Raw genomic sequence first — 21,122 nt, 5'->3', positions numbered from 1 at the left:
ATGACTTGAAGATTGCTGTACTGCAGCGGAACCCATCCAACTTGAAGGAGTTGCAGCAGTTTTGCCTTGAAGAATGAGCGAAAATCTCAGTGGCTCGATATGCCAAGCTTATAGAGACATACCCCAAGAGACTTGCAGCTGTAATTACTGCAAAAGGCGGCTCTATAAAGTATTGGCTTTGGGGGGGGGTGAATAGTTATGCATGCTCAGGTTTTCCGTTTTTTTGTCTTATTTCTTGTTTGTTTCACAATAAAAAATATTTAGCATCTTCAATGTGGTAAGCATGTTGTGTAAATAATACAACTCACCCCCCAAAAAATACATTTTAATTCCAGGTTGTAAAACAACAAAATAGGAAAAATGTCAAGGGGGTGAATACTTTCGCAAGCCACTGTATGTATGTGAATGGTGTGTATAGACAATATGGACAGTAGCATGTGTGAATAGAAAAAGTGTGTACAGCAGTAGTTACATAGGATGAGCCACAACTAAAATGCAGTATATGCATATGGAAACATTATTCAAGTGACCAGTGTTCAATGAGTCTTTATGTACAGTGCATTTATAAACTATTCAGACCCCTTTCATTTTTCCACATTTTGTTACTTAGCCTTATTCTAAAATGTATTACATCGTTTTCTTCCCCCCAGAGATGTTCTATCTGGTTCAAGTCCGGGCTCTGGCTCTGAATGTCCTCTGGCAAGGACATTTAGAGACTTGTCCCGAAGCCAATCCTGCGTTGTCTTGGCTGTGTGTTTAGGGTCGTTGTCCTGTTGGAAGGTGAACCTTCGCCCCAGTCTGAGGTTCTGAGCGCTTTAGAGCAGGTTTTCATCAAGGATCTCTGTACTTTGCTCCGTTTATCTTTCCCTCAATCCTGACTAGTCTTCCAGTCCCTGCCACTGAAAAACATCCCCACAGCATGATGCTGCCACCACCATGTTTCACCGTAGGGATGGTGGCAGGTTTCCTCCAGACGTGACGCTTGGCATTCAGGCTAGAGAGTTCAATCTTGGTTTCATCAGACTAGAGAATCTTGTTTATCATGATCTGAGAGTCCTTTAGGTGCCTTTTGGCAAACTATAAGTGGGCTGTCATGTGCCTTTTACTGAGGAGTGGCTTCTGTTTGGCCACTGTACCATAAAGGCCTGATTGGTGGAGTGCTGCAGAGATAGTTGTCCTTCTGAAAGTTTCACCTCCACAGAGGATCTCTGGAGGTCTTTCAGATTGACCATCGGGTTCTTGGTCACCTCCCTGACCAAGGCCCTTCTCCCCCGATTGCTCTGTTTGGGTGGGCGGCCAGCTCTAAACTTCTTTCATTTAAGAATGATGAAGGCCACTGTGTTCTTGGGGACCTTTTGGTACCCTAACCCAGATCTGTGCCTCAACACAATCTTGTCTCGGGGCTCTACAGACAATTCCTTTGACCTCATGGCTTGGTGTTTGCTCTGACTGGCACTGTCAACTGTAGGACCGTATATAAACAGGTGTGGGTCTTTTCAAATCATGTCCAATCAATTGAATTTTCCACAGGTGGACTCCAATTAAGTTGTAGAAACATCTCAAGGATGATCAATGGAAACAGGATGCGCCTGAACTCAATTTTGAGTCTCATAGCAAAAGGTCTGAATACTTATGTAAATAAGGTATTTCTGTTTTTCATTATGAGGTATGGTGGGTAGATTGATGAGTACAATTTTTTATTTAATCAATTTTAGAATAAGGCTGTAATGTAACAAAATGTGGGAAAAGGGAAGGGGTCTGAATACTTCCCGAATGCAGTCTCAAAGGTGCAGGGTAGAGTACCAAGTGGTAAATGGCTAGTGACAGTGTCTAAAGTTCAGGACAGGCCGGAGGTTAGCTGGTGATGACTGTTTGACAGTCTGATTGCCTGGAGATTGAAGCTGTTTATCAGACTCCAGGTCCCAGCTTTGATGGACCTGTACCGTCTCCTCCTTCTGGATGTTAGCGGAGTGAATATGCCGTGGCTCAGGTGGCTGAAGTCCTTATTCAACGAGTTTTAGTGCAATTTACAGCTGTATTAGTTGTATGTTACATTCTATTCTATTCATAAACCCATATATTCTATTCTATTTTATTATTTTTGCCTATATTAAAGGCCTGTTAATATGTTGAAGCTGAGTAGAGACGTCAGAGACTAGGTCAGCAAGGCAGAATACAGTGGTTTGGTATATACAACTGGGCCAGTAGACCTACAGGCATGTGCTATCACTATACTATACAAATAAAAGGTAAAGTCCTTATTGTACCTACATGTAGTGTGGGTCGTGCTAAAGTACAAGTACCTGTATATGTTCTTTATAGAACATACATTGGTACTGTCTTCAAGCAAGTCTAAAGGGGAAAGTCACCAGTGTGCGCATTTACCCTCGTGCGCTCTTGGATCATGCGCCAAAAGGCCAAGAGAGAGCGCCAAAAGCCAAGTTAAGAAGCGCGAGCTGACCCATCACACTCTCTCCAGTCTCTACTAGCTCACTCAGAAAGTCAACTCAACTCCAGGTGGAATAAAATCCGGCCAGTCTATAAGATTGACAGTATTTATATCAATGAAATTCACCATTGATTTTGAAGTGATTTACAAATCTAGGCTACCCTGTGAGATGTATTTCATTGTTACTGAATTATTTACTCATTTGTTTAGGTTTCTGCTTTAATCAATAATAACATAAGAGTGCATTTATTATTATTATTTATTATGCCTTGATCAAGGGCATATCGTTACTTTTTCATTTATAGGCTACATGGAGACGCCATCCATTTTTGGACATGGAAATGTTAAAAGTCGTGACATTCCATCTGTCAAAATGTGTATGAACCCTTAACAGTGAATAATCAGAGCTCTTTATAGCGTAATGTAATTAGTGAATTTCAGTTAACATATGCTAGTCTAATGGACCGACCTCTTCCATCCGTAATCAAGCACTGACATAAACAAACCATGAATGAAGAAATCGCTTCTTGCAATTTCCTACAGCCTACCTTACTGAATATTGCGCATGGGTTTAGGGCATATAGGACTTCATTCCAGACTATTATTAGGATATGACTGCATTGTTATTGATCTATAAAACATACACTAGACTAGCTATTATGATTAGCCTACATTATCATATTGGAACGGTGTTATTATCGTGAACCTGTTCTATTATATAAGCTTATACCATACATTTGATTCCCTCCCAGTACAAATAAAATTCGGGCGGAGAGACCCGGGAGCATGCATTCCGCGGCTGTGAGTCGGCGCCGGTGTTCAGGCGGTGCCTGCCAGGGTCTGTGGCAGCAGTTAGCAGTGGAGAGAGCCCTGTCTGTCAGCAGCACCCACTGTAGAAATGGCGGAGGGGGAGTTGGACGTCGACTCGCTGATCGCCCGGCTATTAGAGGGTGAGTTTATCAAAGCCTTTACATTCTTTATTTTACATTTCAAAACAAGGCGCTGGCCATTGCGTTGCGGTCTGAAACCCTGTCCTTGTAGTGGTTAGTTTACAACAGGAGGCCCTGGTTCGAGGGAAGGAGAGCCCGGAGTTGTATAGGACTATCCGGCACTTATCAGAAACACAGGCACACCTATACGTTTAACACCCCCTCTTTCTGCAGTTGTGCAAAGTACTTAAGAAAATACTTTTCTACATTTGAAAGTACTACTTGAGTAGTTTTTGGGGGTATCTGTACTTTACTATTTATATTTTGGACTACTTTTACTTTTCTACATTCCTCAAGAAAATATACTTTTTACTCCATACATTTTCCTTGACACCCAAAAGCACTCGTACATTTTTTTTATGCTTATCAGGACAGATAAATGGTCCAATTCACGCACTTATCAAGATAAAGTCCCTGGCCACCTGTAAATGTAAAACATATATATGTAATAGAAAATGGGGCAGTCTGGTTTGCATAATATAAGGAATTTGAAATTATTTATACTTTTACTTTCAATACTTAAGTATATTTAGCAATTACATTTACTTTCAATACTTATGTATATTTTAAACAAAATGCTTTAAAACTTTTTACTGGATGACTTTTACTTGAGTCATTTTCTATTTCACTCTTGGCATTCTCTCAACCAGCTTCACCTGAAATGCTTTTCCAACAGTCTTGAATGAGTTCCCACTAATGCTGAGCAGTTGGCTGCTTTTCCTTCACTCTGCGGTCCAACTCATCCCAAACCATCTCAATTGGTTTGAGGTTGTTTGATTGTGGAGGCCAGGTCATCTGTTGCAGCATTCCATGACACTCCTTCTTGGTGAAATAGCCCTTACACAGCCAGGAGGTGTGTTGGGTCATTGTCCTGTTTAATAACAAATTATACTCCACTAAGTGCAAACCAGATGGGAAGGCGTATTGCTGCAGAATGCTGTGGTAGCCATGCTGGTTAAGTGTGCCTTGAATTCTAAATCACTGACAGTGTCACCAGCAAAGCACCATCACACCTCCTCTTCCATGCTTCACGGTGGGAACCACACATGCGGAGATCATCCGTTCACCTGCTCTGCGTCTCACAAAGACATTTGGACACATCAGACCAAAGGACAGATTTCCACCGGTCTAAAGTCCATTGCTCGTGTTTCTTGGCCCAAGCAAGTCCCTTCTTCTTATTGGTATCCTTTAGTAGTGGTTTCTTTGCAGCATTTCGACCATGAAAGCCTGATTCACGCAGTCTCCTCTGAACAGTTCATGTTGAGATGTGTCTGTTACTTGAACTCTGTGAAGAATTTATTTGAGGGGCATTTATTTGAGGTGCAGTTAACTCTAATGAACTTATCCTCTGCAGCAGAGGGAACTCTGGATCTCCCTTTCCTGTGGCGGTCCTCATGAGAGCCAGTTTCATCATAGCACTTGATGGTTTTGTGACAGCACTTGAAGAAACTTTAAAGGTTCTTGAAATTTTCCGGATTTACTGACCCTCATGTCTTAAAGTAATGATGGACTGTCGTTTTCTCTTTGCTTATTTGAGCTTTTCTTCCCATAATATGGACTTGCTCTTTTACCAAATAGGCCAATCATCTGTTTACCAACCCTACCTTGTCACAACACGACTGATTGGCTCAAATACATTAAGAAGGAAAGAAATTCCACAAATGTACTTTTAACAAGGCACACCTGTTAATTGAAATCATTCCAGGTGACTACCTCATGAAGCTGGCTGAGAGAATATCAAGAGTGTGCAAAGCTGTCATCAAGGCAAAGGGTGGCTACTTTGAAGAATACAAAATCTACAATATATTTGGATTTGTTTAACACTTTTTTTGGTTACTACATGATTCCATATGTGTTATTTCCTAGTTTTGATGACTTCACTATTATAGAAAATAGTATAAAATCAAGAAAAACCCTTAATAAATAGGTGTGTCCAAACTTTTGACTATAATGTATATATAGATAGTTAGTGTCAGGTTGAATGAAAGGATATACTCTATTTTAGGAAAACAAACTGAGTATTGAGTCAACAATCCTATCTCTCTCTCTCTCTCATATATATATATATATATATATATATATATATACACACACACACACACAGAGAGTCAGTGGTGGAAAAAGTACCCAATTGTCATACTTAAGTAAAAGTAAAGATACCTTTTATAGAAAATGACTCATGTAAAAGTCACCCAGTAAAATACTACTTGAGTAAAAGTATAAAAGTATTGGGTTTTAAATATACTTAAGTATCAAAAGTATAAATCATTTTCTTTGATGTATTTTTTTATGGATAGCCAGGTGCATGCTCCAACACAGCACGTGTTTAGTGAGTCTGCCGTATCAGAGGCAGCAGGGATGTTCTCTTGATAAGCGTGTGAATTAGGCAATGTTCCTGTCCGCTAAACATTCAAAATGTAACGAGTACTTTTCTGTGCCAGGGAAACCGTATTAAGTAAGAAGTACATCATTTTCTTTAGGAATGTAGTAAAGTAAAAGTTGTCAAAAATATGAATTGTAAAGTACAGATACCCCCCCGAAAAAAAATGCTTAAGTAGTACTTTCAAGTATTTTTACTTAAGTACTTTACACAACTGCTACTCACATATGGTAAGAGGTAGAAAATTGTTTAATTTTGGTCAAACGTTTCGGTTAGTCTTCCACAAGCTTTCCACAATAAGTTGGGTGAATTTTGGCCCATTCCTCCTGACAGTAACTGAGTCAGGTTTGTGGGCCTCCTTGCTCAAACTTTTTTTCAGTTCTGCCCAAAATGTTTCTATAGGATTGAGGTCAGGGCTTTGTGCTGGCCACTCCAATACCTTGACTTTGTTGTCCTTAAGCCATTTTGCCACAACTTTGGAAGTATGCTTGGGGTCATTGTCCTTTTGGAAGACCCATTTGCGACCAAGCATTAACTTCCTGACTGATGTTTTGAGATGTTGCTTCAATATATCCACATAATTTTCTTTCATCATGATGCCATCTAGTTTGTGAAGTGCACCAGTCCCTCCTGCAGCAAAGCACCCCCACAACATGATGCTGCCACCCCCGTGCTTCACGGTTGGGATGGTATTCTTTGGCTTGCGAGCCTTCCCCTTTTTCCTCTGAACATAACGATGGTCATTATGGCCAAACAGTTTTATTTTTGTTTCAACAGACCAGAGGACATTTCTCCAAAACGTATGATCCTTGTCCCCATGTGCAGTTGCAAACCATAGTCTGGCTTTTTTATGGTGGTTTTGGAGCAGTGACTTCTTCCTTGCTGAGTGGCCTTTCAGGTTATGTCGATATATAGGACTCGTTTTACTGTGGATATAGATACTTTTGTACCTGTTTCCTCCAGCATCTTCACAAGGTCCTTTGCTGTTGTTCTGGGATTGATTTGCACTTTTCGCACCAAATTAAGTTCATTACTAGGAGACAGAACGCGTCTCCTTCCTGAGCGGTATGACGGCTGCGTGGTCCCATGGTGTTTATACCTGCGTACTGTTGTTTGTACAGATGAACGTGGTACCTTCAGGCGTTTGGAAATTGCTCCCAAGGATGAACCAGACTTGTGGAGGTCTACAATTTTTTTTCTGAGGTCTTAGCTGATTTCTTTTGATTTCCCATGATGTCAAGCACTGAGTTTGAAGATAGGCTTTGAAATATATCTTCAGGTACACCTCCAATTGACTCAAATGATGTCAATTAGCCTATCAGAAACTTCTAAAGCCATGACATAATTTTCTGAAATTTTCAAAGCTATTTAATGGCACAGTCAACTTAGTGTATGTATGTTTCTAACCCACTGGATTTGTGATTAAATGAAATAATCTGTCTGTTAACAATTGTTGGAAAAATTACTTGTGTCATGCACAAGGTAGATGTCCTGACCGACTTGCCAAAACTCTAGTTTGTTAACAAGAAATTTGTAGAGTGGTTCAAAACCTAAGTGTATGTAAACTTCCGACTTCAACTGTGCTCTGAGTCCGATGCCTAGTATTATGTCACTAAGGAAGCTGGGAAATGACCTTATGTATAGTCATCATAAAGAATTTAAGGAGGGCTGTGCTCCCCTTCTTGCATGCCAATTATTTTGTACAAGCCACGGAGCGATGGACAGGCTTCTCTGTTCACGAGTAGGCACTTTTCACACTGTAAGGTACACCGTAACTACACAGACTTTAGGTCTCAGCCATTTGGAAAGTCCCTGCTTGTGCAGAAGGCTACATTTTGGCAGTTCTTTCCTGAAGTTAAGAAGCTGATCTGGTAAACATGGCAAAAGAAAATATGTTGTGTTATTAATGCGACACAGCATTCGAGTTTTAACCTTAAATCTACTGCATCAATAAAAAATACTCTTAAGTGCTCCTGACCCAGTAGGTAACCTTTTTATCTTTCAAAGAAAGCCTTTTGTGCCCATAGCCAGTGTTATGAGCAGAGTTAGTTGGGGATGATGCCTCACTGAAGCAAGGCTAAATAAGATATTTCCAGATAGGTGTGGCTATGTGCTCTTAGGAACGGCCGTCAAAGATACTGTTCTTCCTGTGTGTTTTGTAAACCTGTATATGGACCGAAGTACTGATGTACAAACGTTGAATATACACACACACACACAGACCAGCAGACGGACACACACACAGACACACACACACTTAGTGGAATGTAGTCTCTGGACAAACAGAGAGAGAGCCAGTAGTGGAGAGGATGGATGTCTTCAGAACAGAGCCAGTTGTGCCCAGAGACTGAGCCAGAGGCAGGCTGCATTTTTGGCCAAGCGCTCCGTAGCACTGAGGAAACTCAGATGGGGAAATTTGCCTGATCTGTTCCTAAAGGCTTCTAGGTGTATGTGTGTGTATGTGTCCTACCAGAGACCTAGCGAGAATTAGGCGAGCTAGCTCCATGCACTACTGCTAGCCCACTTTCTATCCTGGAAAAACACTGAACATCAACCCTTAAAGGTGCAATCTGTTGTTAAAATGTCAAAACCGATCACCCTACCACTGTTTTGGTAAACAGCTGAAGGATGGGTCTGGATAAATGTAACCACTCTTAAATTCATAGACAGAGCTATGGATCCAAGGACTGACCATACTGTACATGATGTCAAAATGATAGTTTCAACCACGTTTCTTTTGTTGTTGTTGTTTTTGTTTGTAATTTGACCCCTTTTCTCCCCAATTTCGTGGTATCCAAATGTTTAGTAGCTACTACCTTGTCTCATCGCTACAACTCCCGTACGGGCTCGGGAGAGACGTATGTTGAAAGTCATGTGTCCTCCGATACACAACCCAACCAAGATGCACTGCTTCTTAGCACAGCGCGCATCCAACCCGGAAGCCAGCCGCACCAATGTGTCGGGCGAAACACCGTGCACCTGGCAACCTTGGTTACCGTGCACTGCGCCCGGCCCGCCACAGGAGTCGCTGGTGCGCGATGAGACAAGGATATCCCTACCGGCCAAACCCTCCCTAACCCGGACGACGCTAGGCCAATTGAGCGTCGCCCCACGGACCTCCCGGTCGCGGCCGGTTACGACAGTTTCAACCACGTTTTGAGGCTATACAGTGTTTGTTTACAATTACATTGTTTTCAAACCAGTTCATACTTTGGGTTATGATGGAGTATAATATTTGGAACTAAGCTCACGAGGCATTTCTAAGTACTATTCTTCAAGAATCAATGGGTATTTATCATTCATTTAAACGTCTTAAAATGTATGTACCAATAGCAGAATACCCCCTTTTTAATAGGCGCACAATCAAGAACTCGGGATAGACCCTCATCACACACACACACACACACACACACACCTAATGAACACATCCCAGGGTTGGAGGTTCCGGGTTACTCCCTCAAATCGTTGCCTCACCTCTTTAACGGTGAGCCCTAGTGCCATTCAGCTCCCCTCCACCCGACCCCTGTCGGATCCACCATTAAATGTCAACAGACGCAGCTGTCCCCCTTCTGAGGAATTACCCACACACTCCTTCTGGTGACACAAACACACGGCAGCAGCATACTGCACGGTTGTGGAAATGGCCTCTTATGGTTCACATCTGTTGCTCTCTTTCTTCTTTATCTCCATGTCTCTCTCTCACATATACCCACTTCTATCTATCTCTCTCTCACATATACCCACTTCTATCTATCTCTCTCTCACATATACCCACTTCTATCTATCTCTCTCACATATACCCACTTCTATCTATCTCTCTCTCTCACATATACCCACTTCTATCTATCTCTCTCTCACATATACCCACTTCTATCTATCTCTCTCTCTCACATATACCCACTTCTATCTATCTCTCTCTCTCTCACATATACCCACTTCTATCTATCTCTCTCTCACATATACCCACTTCTATCTATCTCTCTCTCTCACATATACCCACTTCTATCTATCTCTCTCTCACATATACCCACTTCTATCTATCTCTCTCTCTCACATATACCCACTTCTATCTATCTCTCTCTCACATATACCCACTTCTATCTATCTCTCTCTCACATATACCCACTTCTATCTATCTCTCTCTCTCACATATACCCACTTCTATCTATCTCTCTCTCACATATACCCACTTCTATCTATCTCTCTCTCACATATACCCACTTCTATCTATCTCTCTTACATATACCTACTTCTATCTATCTCTCTCACATATACCTACTTCTATCTATCTATCTATCTCACATATACCTACTTCTATCTATCTCTCTCTCACATATACCCACTTCTATCCATCTCTCTCTCTCACATATACCCACTTCTATCTCTCTCGCTCACATATACCCACTTCTATCTATCTCTCTCTCACATATACCCACTTCTATCCATCTCTCTCTCTCTCTCTCTCTCTCTCTCACATATACCCACTTCTATCTATCTCTCTCACATATACCCACTTCTATCTATCTATCTCTCTCACATATACCCACTTCTATCTATCTCTCTCTCTCTCACATATACCCACTTCTATCTATCTCTCTCACATATACCCACTTCTATCTATCTCTCTCTCACATATACCCACTTCTATCTATCTCTCTCTCACATATACCCACTTCTATCTATCTCTCTCTCTCACATATACCCACTTCTATCTATCTCTCTCTCTCACATATACCCACTTCTATCTATCTATCTCTCTCACATATACCCACTTCTATCTATCTCTCTCTCTCTCACATATACCCACTTCTATCTATCTCTCTCACATATACCCACTTCTATCTATCTCTCTCTCACATATACCCACTTCTATCTATCTCTCTCTCTCACATATACCCACTTCTATCTACTCTCTCTCACATATACCCACTTCTATCTATCTCTCTCTCTCACATATACCCACTTCTATCTATCTCTCTTACATATACCTACTTCTATCTATCTCTCTCACATATACCTACTTCTATCTATCTCTCTCTCACATATACCCACTTCTATCCATCTCTCTCTCACATATACTTCTATCTCTCTTCACATATACCCACTTCTATCTATCTCTCTCTCACATATACCCACTTCTATCCATCTCTCTCTCTCTCTCTCTCACATATACCCACTTCTATCTATCTCTCTCACATATACCCACTTCTATCTATCTATCTCTCTCACATATACCCACTTCTATCTATCTCTCTCTCTCTCACATATACCCACTTCTATCTATCTATCTCTCTCACATATACCCACTTCTATCTCTCTCTCTCTCACATATACCCACTTCTATCTATCTCTCTCACATATACCCACTTCTATCTATCTCTCTCTCACATATACCCCTTCTATCTATCTCTCTCACATATACCCACTTCTATCTATCTCTCTCTCACATATACCCACTTCTATCTATCTCTCTCTCTCACATATACCCACTTCTATCTATCTCTCTTACATATACCTACTTCTATCTATCTCTCTCACATATACCTACTTCTATCTATCTCTCTCTCACATATACCCACTTCTATCCATCTCTCTCTCTCACATATACCCACTTCTATCTCTCTCGCTCACATATACCCACTTCTATCTATCTCTCTCTCACATATACCCACTTCTATCCATCTCTCTCTCTCTCTCTCTCACATATACCCACTTCTATCTATCTCTCTCACATATACCCACTTCTATCTATCTATCTCTCTCACATATACCCACTTCTATCTATCTCTCTCTCTCTCACATATACCCACTTCTATCTATCTCTCTCACATATACCCACTTCTATCTATCTCTCTCTCACATATACCCACTTCTATCTATCTCTCTCTCTCACATATACCCACTTCTATCTATCTCTCTCTTACATATACCCACTTCTATCTATCTCTCTCTCTCACATATACCCACTTCTCTCTCTCTCTCTCACATATACCCACTTCTATCTCTCTCTCTCTCACATATACCTACTTCTATATATCTCTCTCTCACATATACCCATTTCCTTCTATCTCTCTCTCACATATACCCACTTCTATCTATTTCTCTCTCACATATACCTACTTCTATCTCTCCCTCTCTCACATATACCCACTTCTATCTCTCCCTCTCTCACATATACCCACTTCTATATATATCTCTCTCACATATACCCACTTCTATCTCTCTCTCACATATACCCACTTCTATCTATCTCTCACATATACCCACTTCTATATATATATCTCTCTCTCACATATACCCACTTCTATTTCTCTCTCTCTCTCACGCACATATACCCACTTCTATCTCTCTCTCTCTCTCTCTCTCTCTCTCTCTCTCTCTCCTACTCACACACACACACACAAACACAAACACGCACACATACCCACTTCTCTCTCTCTCTTTTTTACATTTTTTACCAATTTATTTCACCTTTATTTAACCAGGTAGGCCAGTTGAGAACAAGTTCTCATTTAACCCTGCGACCTGACCAAGATAAAGCAAAGCAGTGTGACACAAACAACAACACAGAGTTACACATGGAATAAAGAAACGTACAGTCAATAACACAATAGAAAAAGTATATTCACAGTTTGTGCAAATGGTGTGAGGAGGTAAGGCAATTAATAGGCCATAATAGCGAAGTAATTACAATTTAGCAAATTAACACTGTAGTGATAGATGTGCAGATGATGATGTGCAAGTAGAAATACTGGTGTGCAAAAAAGTGCATCTAAACTATATGGGTACGAGGTAGGTAGATTGGATGGGCTATTTACAGATGGGCTGTGTGCAGCTGCAGCAATCGGTAAGCTGCTCAGATAGCTGATGCTTAAAGTTAGTGAGGGAGATATAAGTTTCCAACTTCAGCGATTTTTGCATTTCCTTCCAGTCATTGGCAGCAGAGAACTGGAAGGAAAGGCGGCCAAAGGTGTTGGCTTTGGGGGTGACCAGTGAGATATACCTGCTGGAGCGCGTGCTACGTGTGGGTGCTATGGTGACCAGTGAGCTGAGATAAGGCGGAGCTTTACAGAGAAAAGACTTATAGATGACCTGGAGCCAGTGGGTCTGGCGACGAATATGTAGCAAGGGACAGCCAACGAGATCATACAGGTCGCTGTGGTGGGTAGAGTATGGGGCTTTGGTGACAAAACGGATGACACTGTGATAGACTTCATCCAATTTGCTGAGTAGAGTGTTGGAAGCTATTTTATAAATGACATCACCGAAGTCGAGGATTGGTAGGATGGTCAGTTTCACGAGGTTATGTTTGGCAGCGTGAGTGAAAGAGACTTTGTTGTGAGATAGGAAGCCGACTCTAGATTCAATTTTGGATTGGAGATGCTTAATGTTGAGTCTGGAATGAGAGTTTACAGTCTAGCCAGACACCTAGGTATTTGTAGTTGTCCACATATTCTAAGTCAGAACTGTCCAGAGTAGTGATGCTAGTCTGGCGGGCGGGTGCGGGCAGCGATCGGCCACGGAAGGAGTGTTGTATGGCATTTGTTAACACAGTGTCCAAAGAAGGGCCAGATGTATACAGAATGATGTCTTCTGCGTAGAGGTGGATCAGGGAATCACCCGCAGCAAGAGCGACTTCGTTGATATATACAGAGAAAAGAGTCGGCCTGAGAATTGAACCCTGTGGTACCCCCATAGAGACTGCCAGAGGTCCGGACAACAGGCCCTTCAATTTGACACACTGAACTCTATCTGAGAAGTAGTTGGTGAACCAGGCGAGGCAGTCATTTAAGAAACCAAGGCTGTTGAGTCTGCCGATAAGAATGTGAGTCGAAAGCCTTGGCCAGGTCGATGAAGACGGCTGCACAGTACTGTCTTTTATCGATGGCGGTTATGATATTGTACTACCTTGAGCGTGGCTGAGGTGCACCCGTGACCAGCTTGGAAACGGTCAGTGATCTGCTTGTTAACTTGGCTTTCGAAGACTATCTTTCTCTCTCTCTCTCTCTCTCTCTCTCTCACACATATACCCACTTTTCTCTCTCTCTCTCTCTCTCTCTCTCTCTCTCTCTCTCGCTCTCTCACACACATATACCCACTTCTATCTATCTCTCTCTCTCACATGTACTCACTTCTACCTATCTCCGTGTCTCTCTCACATTGTGGTTTATTGATGGTGATGTGCAATAGGCAGGAACAGGGGGAGCCTGTGTTTCTACTGCATAGCTGGCTAACAGATCTAGTGATAAGAGTATAGTCTGCCCTCCCTCCTGTTGTATGACTAGAGAAAGCCTTCTGGCCGTATCATGTGGAAGGAGTAATGTAACGATACTTTAAAATAAGCTACTTTGCTCTGTGTGTGTGTGTGTGTGTGTGTGTGTGTGTGTGTGTGTGTGTGTGTGTGTGTGTGTGTGTGTGTGTGTGTGTGTGTGTGTGTGATGAACTGTTTACATCAGTCCCATGCCTGTGGTCTTTGATGTCACGGCCACACACCCAAGAACCGATGTTGCTGGCGTTTGTTCCGTCTGCTTTACTGTCTGTCTGTCTGTCCCTAAGCCACTGGCCTCTGGCTGTATAGTACGGTCTCCTGATAGGTGGACTCTCTATCTCTCAGGGGGTCTCTCTCATTCTCCATACCATACATATACAATATGTTTTCTTGTCACACTCTATCTGTGTTATTTAGTGCCTAGCTTTTGTCATTTTAATTTGCAAATAAATTCATAAAAAATCCTACAATGTGATTTTCTGGATTTTTTTCTCTCATTTTGTCTGTCATAGTTGAAGTGTACCTATGATGAAAATTACAGGCCTTTCTCATCTTTTTAAGTGGGAGAACTTGCACAATTGGTGACTGACTAAATACTTTTTTGCCCCACTGTACTATCAGTTGTCTATACTATCAGTTGTCTATACTATCAGTTTTCTATACCAGTTGTCTATACTATCAGTTGTCTATACTATCAGTTGTCTATACCAGTTGTCTATAGTATAGACAACTGATAGTATCAGTTGTCTATACTATCAGTTTCCTATACCAGTTGTCTATACTATCAGTTGTCTATACTATCAGTTTCCTATACCAGTTGTCTATACTATCAGTTGTCTATACTATCAGTTTCCTATACCAGTTGTCTATACTATCAGTTGTCTATACTATCAGTTTCCTATACCAGTTGTCTATACTATCAGTTGTCTATACTATCAGTTTCCTATACCAGTTGTCTATACTATCAGTTGTCTATACTATCAGTTTCCTATACCAGTTGTCTATACTATCAGTTGTCTATACTATCCGTTGTCTATACTATCAGTTTCCTATACCAGTTGTCTATACTATCAGTTGTCTATACTACCAGTTGTCTATACTATCAATTTCCTATAACACCATTCATTTTCATCTAGTGTGTTTTTATGTTTGTTTCAGTTTTGCATCCCCCCCTCCCTTCTTCTCGTTAGCTTTATTAGTATGTGTGTAATATGCAAGGGAGCCAGCACTAACTATTCCACTGCATCTCTCTGTCTCTCTCTCTCTCTCTCTCTGTATGCCCACATGCCCTAGCTTACCAACAACATCCCAACAACAGCCTCTCTGTCTCGTTGCCATCACAGGTGGCCCGTGGCCCTTTTATACGGCACAAACAACACCATTCGGCCGTACATTCGCATGGCGACCTGCAGTTAGAGCTGGAGTCGTGTTCTGTTATCCTTGTTTATGGGGCATCAGGTGGGCTTTTTTTTCTTTCTTCCTATTCATGAAGTCAACTGACTTGAGTTGATAAAGCCTTCACTGTGGGGGCGCAGTGCAGCTATGGGGTTGTGTCCAAAATGACACCCTATTCCCTAGATAGTGCAGTACTTTTGACCAGGGCCCATAGGGTGCCGTTTGAGACGCAAGCCATGCTGTTTGTGTCACTCTGGACCAAAACTTACTTGAGATCTTTACTTACTTGTAATCTTGAGATGATGTCAACGGAAGATTTACACGAAAATGTACGCGCATAAATGATGCTCATGGACCACATATTGGGATGTGTCCAAATCCGTTCCTGAACTGAGCACAGTACAGTGTACGTTGTATAGCTATGGTTTCTAAGGTGTTGTTGTTGTTGTTGTTGTTGATGGGTATGATGGTGCTCTCTGTGAAGGGGTAGAGGATGGATGGATGTCGAGCAATGACAGTGAGGGTGGCGCTCCACTGTTGTGGAAACAACAATGGTGGTGCCTGTGTGTGTGGCTCGGTGGCGGGCAGTGCGGAGCGTCTCCCCCTGGCACCAGCCATGGCACAGCATTGGACTCGTGGAGGCTTTTCAGCTCGAGAGCTTTTCAGATAAACTGTTCTCATTCTCTAATCTCTCTCTCTCTCTCTCTCTCTCTCTCTCACTCGTGTGCTTTCTCTCTCTCTCTCTTCATCCATCATTCTCTCTCTCCATCCATCACTTGATTTTTTTCTCTCTCCCTCACTCTCTCTCTCTCTATTTTCTCTCCCTCTCTTTCTCCATTTCTCCCTCCCCTTCTTACTTTCTCTCGCTCCACAATGACGGCCATTCACCACGACACTTCACAAAGAACAAAAAAGCACTCTGAAGAAAAACTAAGGAGAAAAACATTTCTGAAATGCCATGGAAAGCAGTTGGGATTTCTGCTTGACATTCTCTCCTGTTCTCGGACCCAGATTCGAGCCACTGCGTGTCCACTGTGGGGGTCACTGGTTTCCATCCCCTGTGTGTGGGAGAGGAGGACGGAGGAGGTATGGTGGGAGTGGATGGGGGGGGGGGCAGCTGAGCCAGCCTGGCCTGTTGCCCGATGGGAGAAAGCGAGATGCATGGCAACAACAAAGTAGAATGGAGATGGTGACTGGCGAAAGGTCACAGAGTTTATTACCGTAGTTATTGTTCACTCGTGTGAAGAGACTGCGATGTTTTTGTGGAGACCTTTAAGCCTTGATTGGAGTTTGAATATTTCTAGCTGGATTGGATGTAGAAAAAGCTAATATATTTCATCTGACAATATACTGTTAAAATGTATCTGTTAAAACCACACCAAAAAGCATTCCCATTCAGCGTGGTATGTCAGTGTGACATCAGTCTGAGTCGCCCTTTCTGCCACATAGTGAATGGGCTGACGTTGTGATTGGCCGACTGCAGCTGACAGGGGATGTATTGTTATGGGCCTCAGTCGTCATGGCTGCCAGTGGTGTGACTTGTTGTTGTTCTTGTCAGATTGTTGTGAACCAGGCTAGCTAGTGGCTACAGGGCCGTAGTTACAGTACCTATGAGGACACCGAGGTCCGGACCTCGGTCATGTATTTGAAGGAAATCAAATACAATTTGGGAACTCAGTCGGGGTCTCAACTTACTGTTGGAAGAGTAGAATAGACAAGGTGAAATTTAGAAACTTGGTTGTGCGTTAGGAGTTTTCCTCTTATGTCACTCACTGACAGTCACTCAATTAGCCCATGTCAGTAAACATTTTTTTTTTAGATAGCTGGCTAGACTAACTAGACTAATTTAGGAATCTTAACATGTAGTAATCATGGCCGAATTACCAACCAGGCCCAGGGGCCCTGACTTACCCCATTGATTTTCTTAGTCACTCTCACTTAGATATTATATTACTGCAACTTGGCATAAGTCATGGCAAAATGTGTGGAGTTGCAGGACATGAGTTGTAAAACTGAAACAACAAAAAGTGATGTAAAAGCAAATGTATTTATTTACCTTTTTGTTTATAAAGTACTTGTTCTGTTAACAGGTCCCTCTGTACGTATTAAACTGTAGCTTTTAATCCCAGAGTTAATGTGTAGCGGCTAACTGTATAGCTAACAGGCTATGGCCGCTATGTGTTTGTAGATCGACTAACGTGATTGAAGCTACAGAAGCTAATGTGATAATGGCTGATGTCATTTTAGCTTCTTTTTGCTGTTCTCCAGACCTCACTAAAACCCTGACCCTGGCTACAGCCCTGAGTGGCTAGCTAGTGCACTTAGCATCAGTTGGTGGTGGCTGAAGACTTTTGAAGTGCTCTCTCTCGCTCTGTCCTCATTTGTCCTGAGAGATTACTTCCTACTTCCTCTCCTACGAAACAGCACCCATATATGGTAATGCTGGGAGAAGCACGGTCTGAATCTGTTTCTCTCTCCTTCTATGCCAACATTAACGGAGCCTTGCTCTCTTCAATGAATGGAAAACTTCTCAACCCACCTGACTCCTAAATAGAACACAGGCAAGGAAGTGAAAAAGATGACGGCTAAGTGGGCTACAAGTTGCCCTATAACTAGCCACAAGACCATCTTCGTGTTGTCTAGAATACAACCACATACGTACACAAACTGAAATTACACCCCCCCTCTGCTTTAGTTTCCCTCTCCACACCTTCCTTTCAGGCTCATCATCTACCAGGGATCGCTTTGTGGCACAACCTTACCTCTCTGGTTGGGTTTGTTGCATCAGGGTGTAGTGTAGGAACGTGACTGACTCGCCCAGACAAGACAAGCTAGCCCTCGGGAGGTGTTCTGCTGTGTGATGTGTTGTGTGTCTGTGCTTTGAGGAAACTTGTAGGAAACGTTATGCTGAAGTACTGAAATTCCCACCGAAGATTGTTGTTTCTATCCTTGCATCATTCCCAGAAAGTTGTGGGAAGATTGTGTACAATATAAGCATAGGGCAACCACGTTCTTACCAAGCTCTAAGAAACATGATTCTCAGAATGTTATGCGCTAGCTGGGGTGTGTGTGTGTGTGTGTGTGTGCGTGCACAGGTCATGCGGAATGTTGTGTATCTCAGGGCAGGGGCAGGGCCAGACTGTCCTGTGAAGTCACACACAGTTCACAGACAGATACATGATAGAAGGGAGGGGGTGGAAGGACCACCCAGCTAGCACATTTGGGTTCTTGGAAGTTGTGGGAATGTACGTGTTTGGTTTCCCATTGGTTCTGGGAACGAAGCCATGAGTTTCCTGACCGGTAAAACAGACTGTTCTGAGAACGGTAGTGAGAATTTTGCCTGTTCTAGAAACGTACATTTTTTAGGTTGCAGGGAGATTCTGAGAATGTTTTACTATGGTTCCCTGAGTTTTCCTTGGAGTTTTTTATTAACGTTCTGAGAACAGAAATTCTAGGTTATTTGGAGGTTTTTGAGTAATTTAACTTTAACTGAATGTTTCAATTCAACTTTTAATAACACTGCTGGCTTAGTTTGGGTTAACTGTTTGGAACTTCAAACACAGGACACATGGAAATTAATTTGCTTAGACATTAATGCTGCGAACACATATATCTTTATTGTGGCACGGCGTCGGTGAGATTTGAATCTATGATATTTTGTTCTCTATCCATGAATTTAGTCCACTGCACCACCAAGATGGAGCTAGCACACCATGTGTGCTTTTTTTTACTCGTACAAAGCTGTTCATTTTAGTCTATTCAAACAGACCCCATTTCAAAAGGAAACACACACTCAGTAAGATCAGGTGTGGCCAATTAGTGGGCGTGGCCAACACACCTGAACACACTTAACAAAATAGAAGGTAGAGAGAGAGAGTTGTTGACGCTGAGAATGAAATGTTTTTAAATAACATTCTTAGAACGTTCTTTGAACGTTACTAATGTTTTCTTGTGGTTTTTATGGAACGTTTTCTTAATGTTCTGAGTACATGACTTTAAATAAAACCACGAGGAAGCCAGTATGAAATGTTATGAAATACTGAAATCCCCACAGATGAACGTTGTTCGTTAATGTTCTCTGAATGTCAAACCAGTTGGAAAACGTTCCAAAAATGTTATTAAATGTAAACCATATTTTAGCTTTTAGGAAATGTTTGGTTAAAGTAATGAAATACCCCAAAAATTACATTCTTTTGTCAAGTTCCTTAAATGTGCTGAGAACGTTCCAAAGCCAAAAAACAATCCTGCACCATCCCCAGAAAGATGTGGGAAGGTTGTATGCAAAATAACCGTAGGACAACCATGCTCTCACCAAGCTCTAAGAAACATATGGTTCTCAGAACGTTATGCGCTAGCTGGGCAGGATTCCACAGCTTTTAGAAGAACCATAAGATGAGAAAGGGGGAAAGAAGAGGAGAGGATAGAAGGAGAGGGTCTGGATGAGAGAGCTGCATAGCAGTGATCTGATCTGGCAGAGGGAAGATTGCAGGGCACTGGAAAGGACATTTTGTACTGGCTTACGAAAGGTCAGGTTCTGTACCCCTATTCTCCTCTTACCCCCCTTTGCAGTCTGTACACACACACACACACACAAACACACACACACACAAACACACACACACACACTGTCAGAACATGGCCAAATTAAGAGTGATGAATTGGATGTTGGAGCGAGAGATTTCCTTTTCAAACAAAACCAAAGGAAGACCTAACTTGCAACCCGTACCAACCTCTCATGCAAAGCAATAGCAATCCACGACGCAACTTCAATGTCTTTTCAAGTCGAGCACATTTGTCAAAATTACAGCTTATTCTATCGGGCTCTGGCTCATTTTGACTCGGCACAAGCGAACAAGTGGTGCCGCCTATTCATAAACATCCAGGACCCAGGGTGTGCTGTTCTAGTCTGCTCGCCACGTCAGTCAGTGGCCATGACATGCCACATTAGTATTCACACCATGGGGTAGGTGGAGTGGTGGAGGCTCTGTGTCTGCCAATCGGCTCTGCCTTCAGCTAGCAACCCAACGCTCATCAACAACTTGCCTCGCAGATGACCTCCCTGGTGTGTTGCCATGGTGACTGCCTGCGGTACCGCCCCTCGCCGTCGAAACGCTGCAGTGCAGAGAAAAGGGGCAGGATCAGTGGGTTGATACCTCCCGCGAATCCGCCAGTGGTTGCAGCTGAAGTCAAGGTCACAAGACTGTGGCTGGCAGGCAGCAGTGTACGTGTCAGTGCACACGTCTTTTTCTGTGTGTGTGTGTACACCTTTATGCATTTTACAATGATGTGGACATGTGTGTGTGCGCACATCTTTGTGTTTGTGTGTGGCATTTCCATCTAAAATGACCCATGAGCACCAACATGTGAAGTTCATAGGAGCATGTCAAATTAGGTGTCTAATGAAAGCTAAGAGTCTATATTTTGGGGGGAAATGAAGGCATAGATACATTTGTCAACCATTTTCCATTCTAAAATTTGGGAATAAGCAAAAGCTTTAATTTCTGGTCAACCAGATGGAAAAGTGGTCTTAGACAACATCTACTGGTATTAGAAATACATCCAAACACAATCATGTTGACATAAAGACCCTTGCAAACCAATATCAACATTTATATTTAGTTTTGTATCAATTATATTCCT

At 42.2% G+C, this 21,122-nt stretch overlaps 1 protein-coding gene across 1 annotated transcript in view; it reads left to right on the top strand.

The window, feature by feature from the left end:
- The first annotated feature begins 3,248 nt into the window (after positions 1–3,248).
- LOC112260058 (serine/threonine-protein phosphatase PP1-beta catalytic subunit) overlaps positions 3,249–21,122 on the top strand; it is a 28,237-nt gene continuing 10,363 nt past the window's right edge. The window contains exon 1 of the mRNA XM_024434859.2: positions 3,249–3,399. Coding sequence (XP_024290627.1) covers positions 3,348–3,399 — 52 coding nt within the window. The 5' untranslated portion in view covers positions 3,249–3,347. The remainder of the gene's footprint in view (positions 3,400–21,122) is intronic.

This window comes from Oncorhynchus tshawytscha, linkage group LG10 (assembly GCF_018296145.1).
Source record: "Oncorhynchus tshawytscha isolate Ot180627B linkage group LG10, Otsh_v2.0, whole genome shotgun sequence".
Classification (NCBI taxonomy): domain Eukaryota; kingdom Metazoa; phylum Chordata; class Actinopteri; order Salmoniformes; family Salmonidae; genus Oncorhynchus; species Oncorhynchus tshawytscha.
The sequence above is the reverse complement of the archived record's forward strand: the minus strand, read 5'-3'. Positions and strand labels throughout refer to the sequence as shown.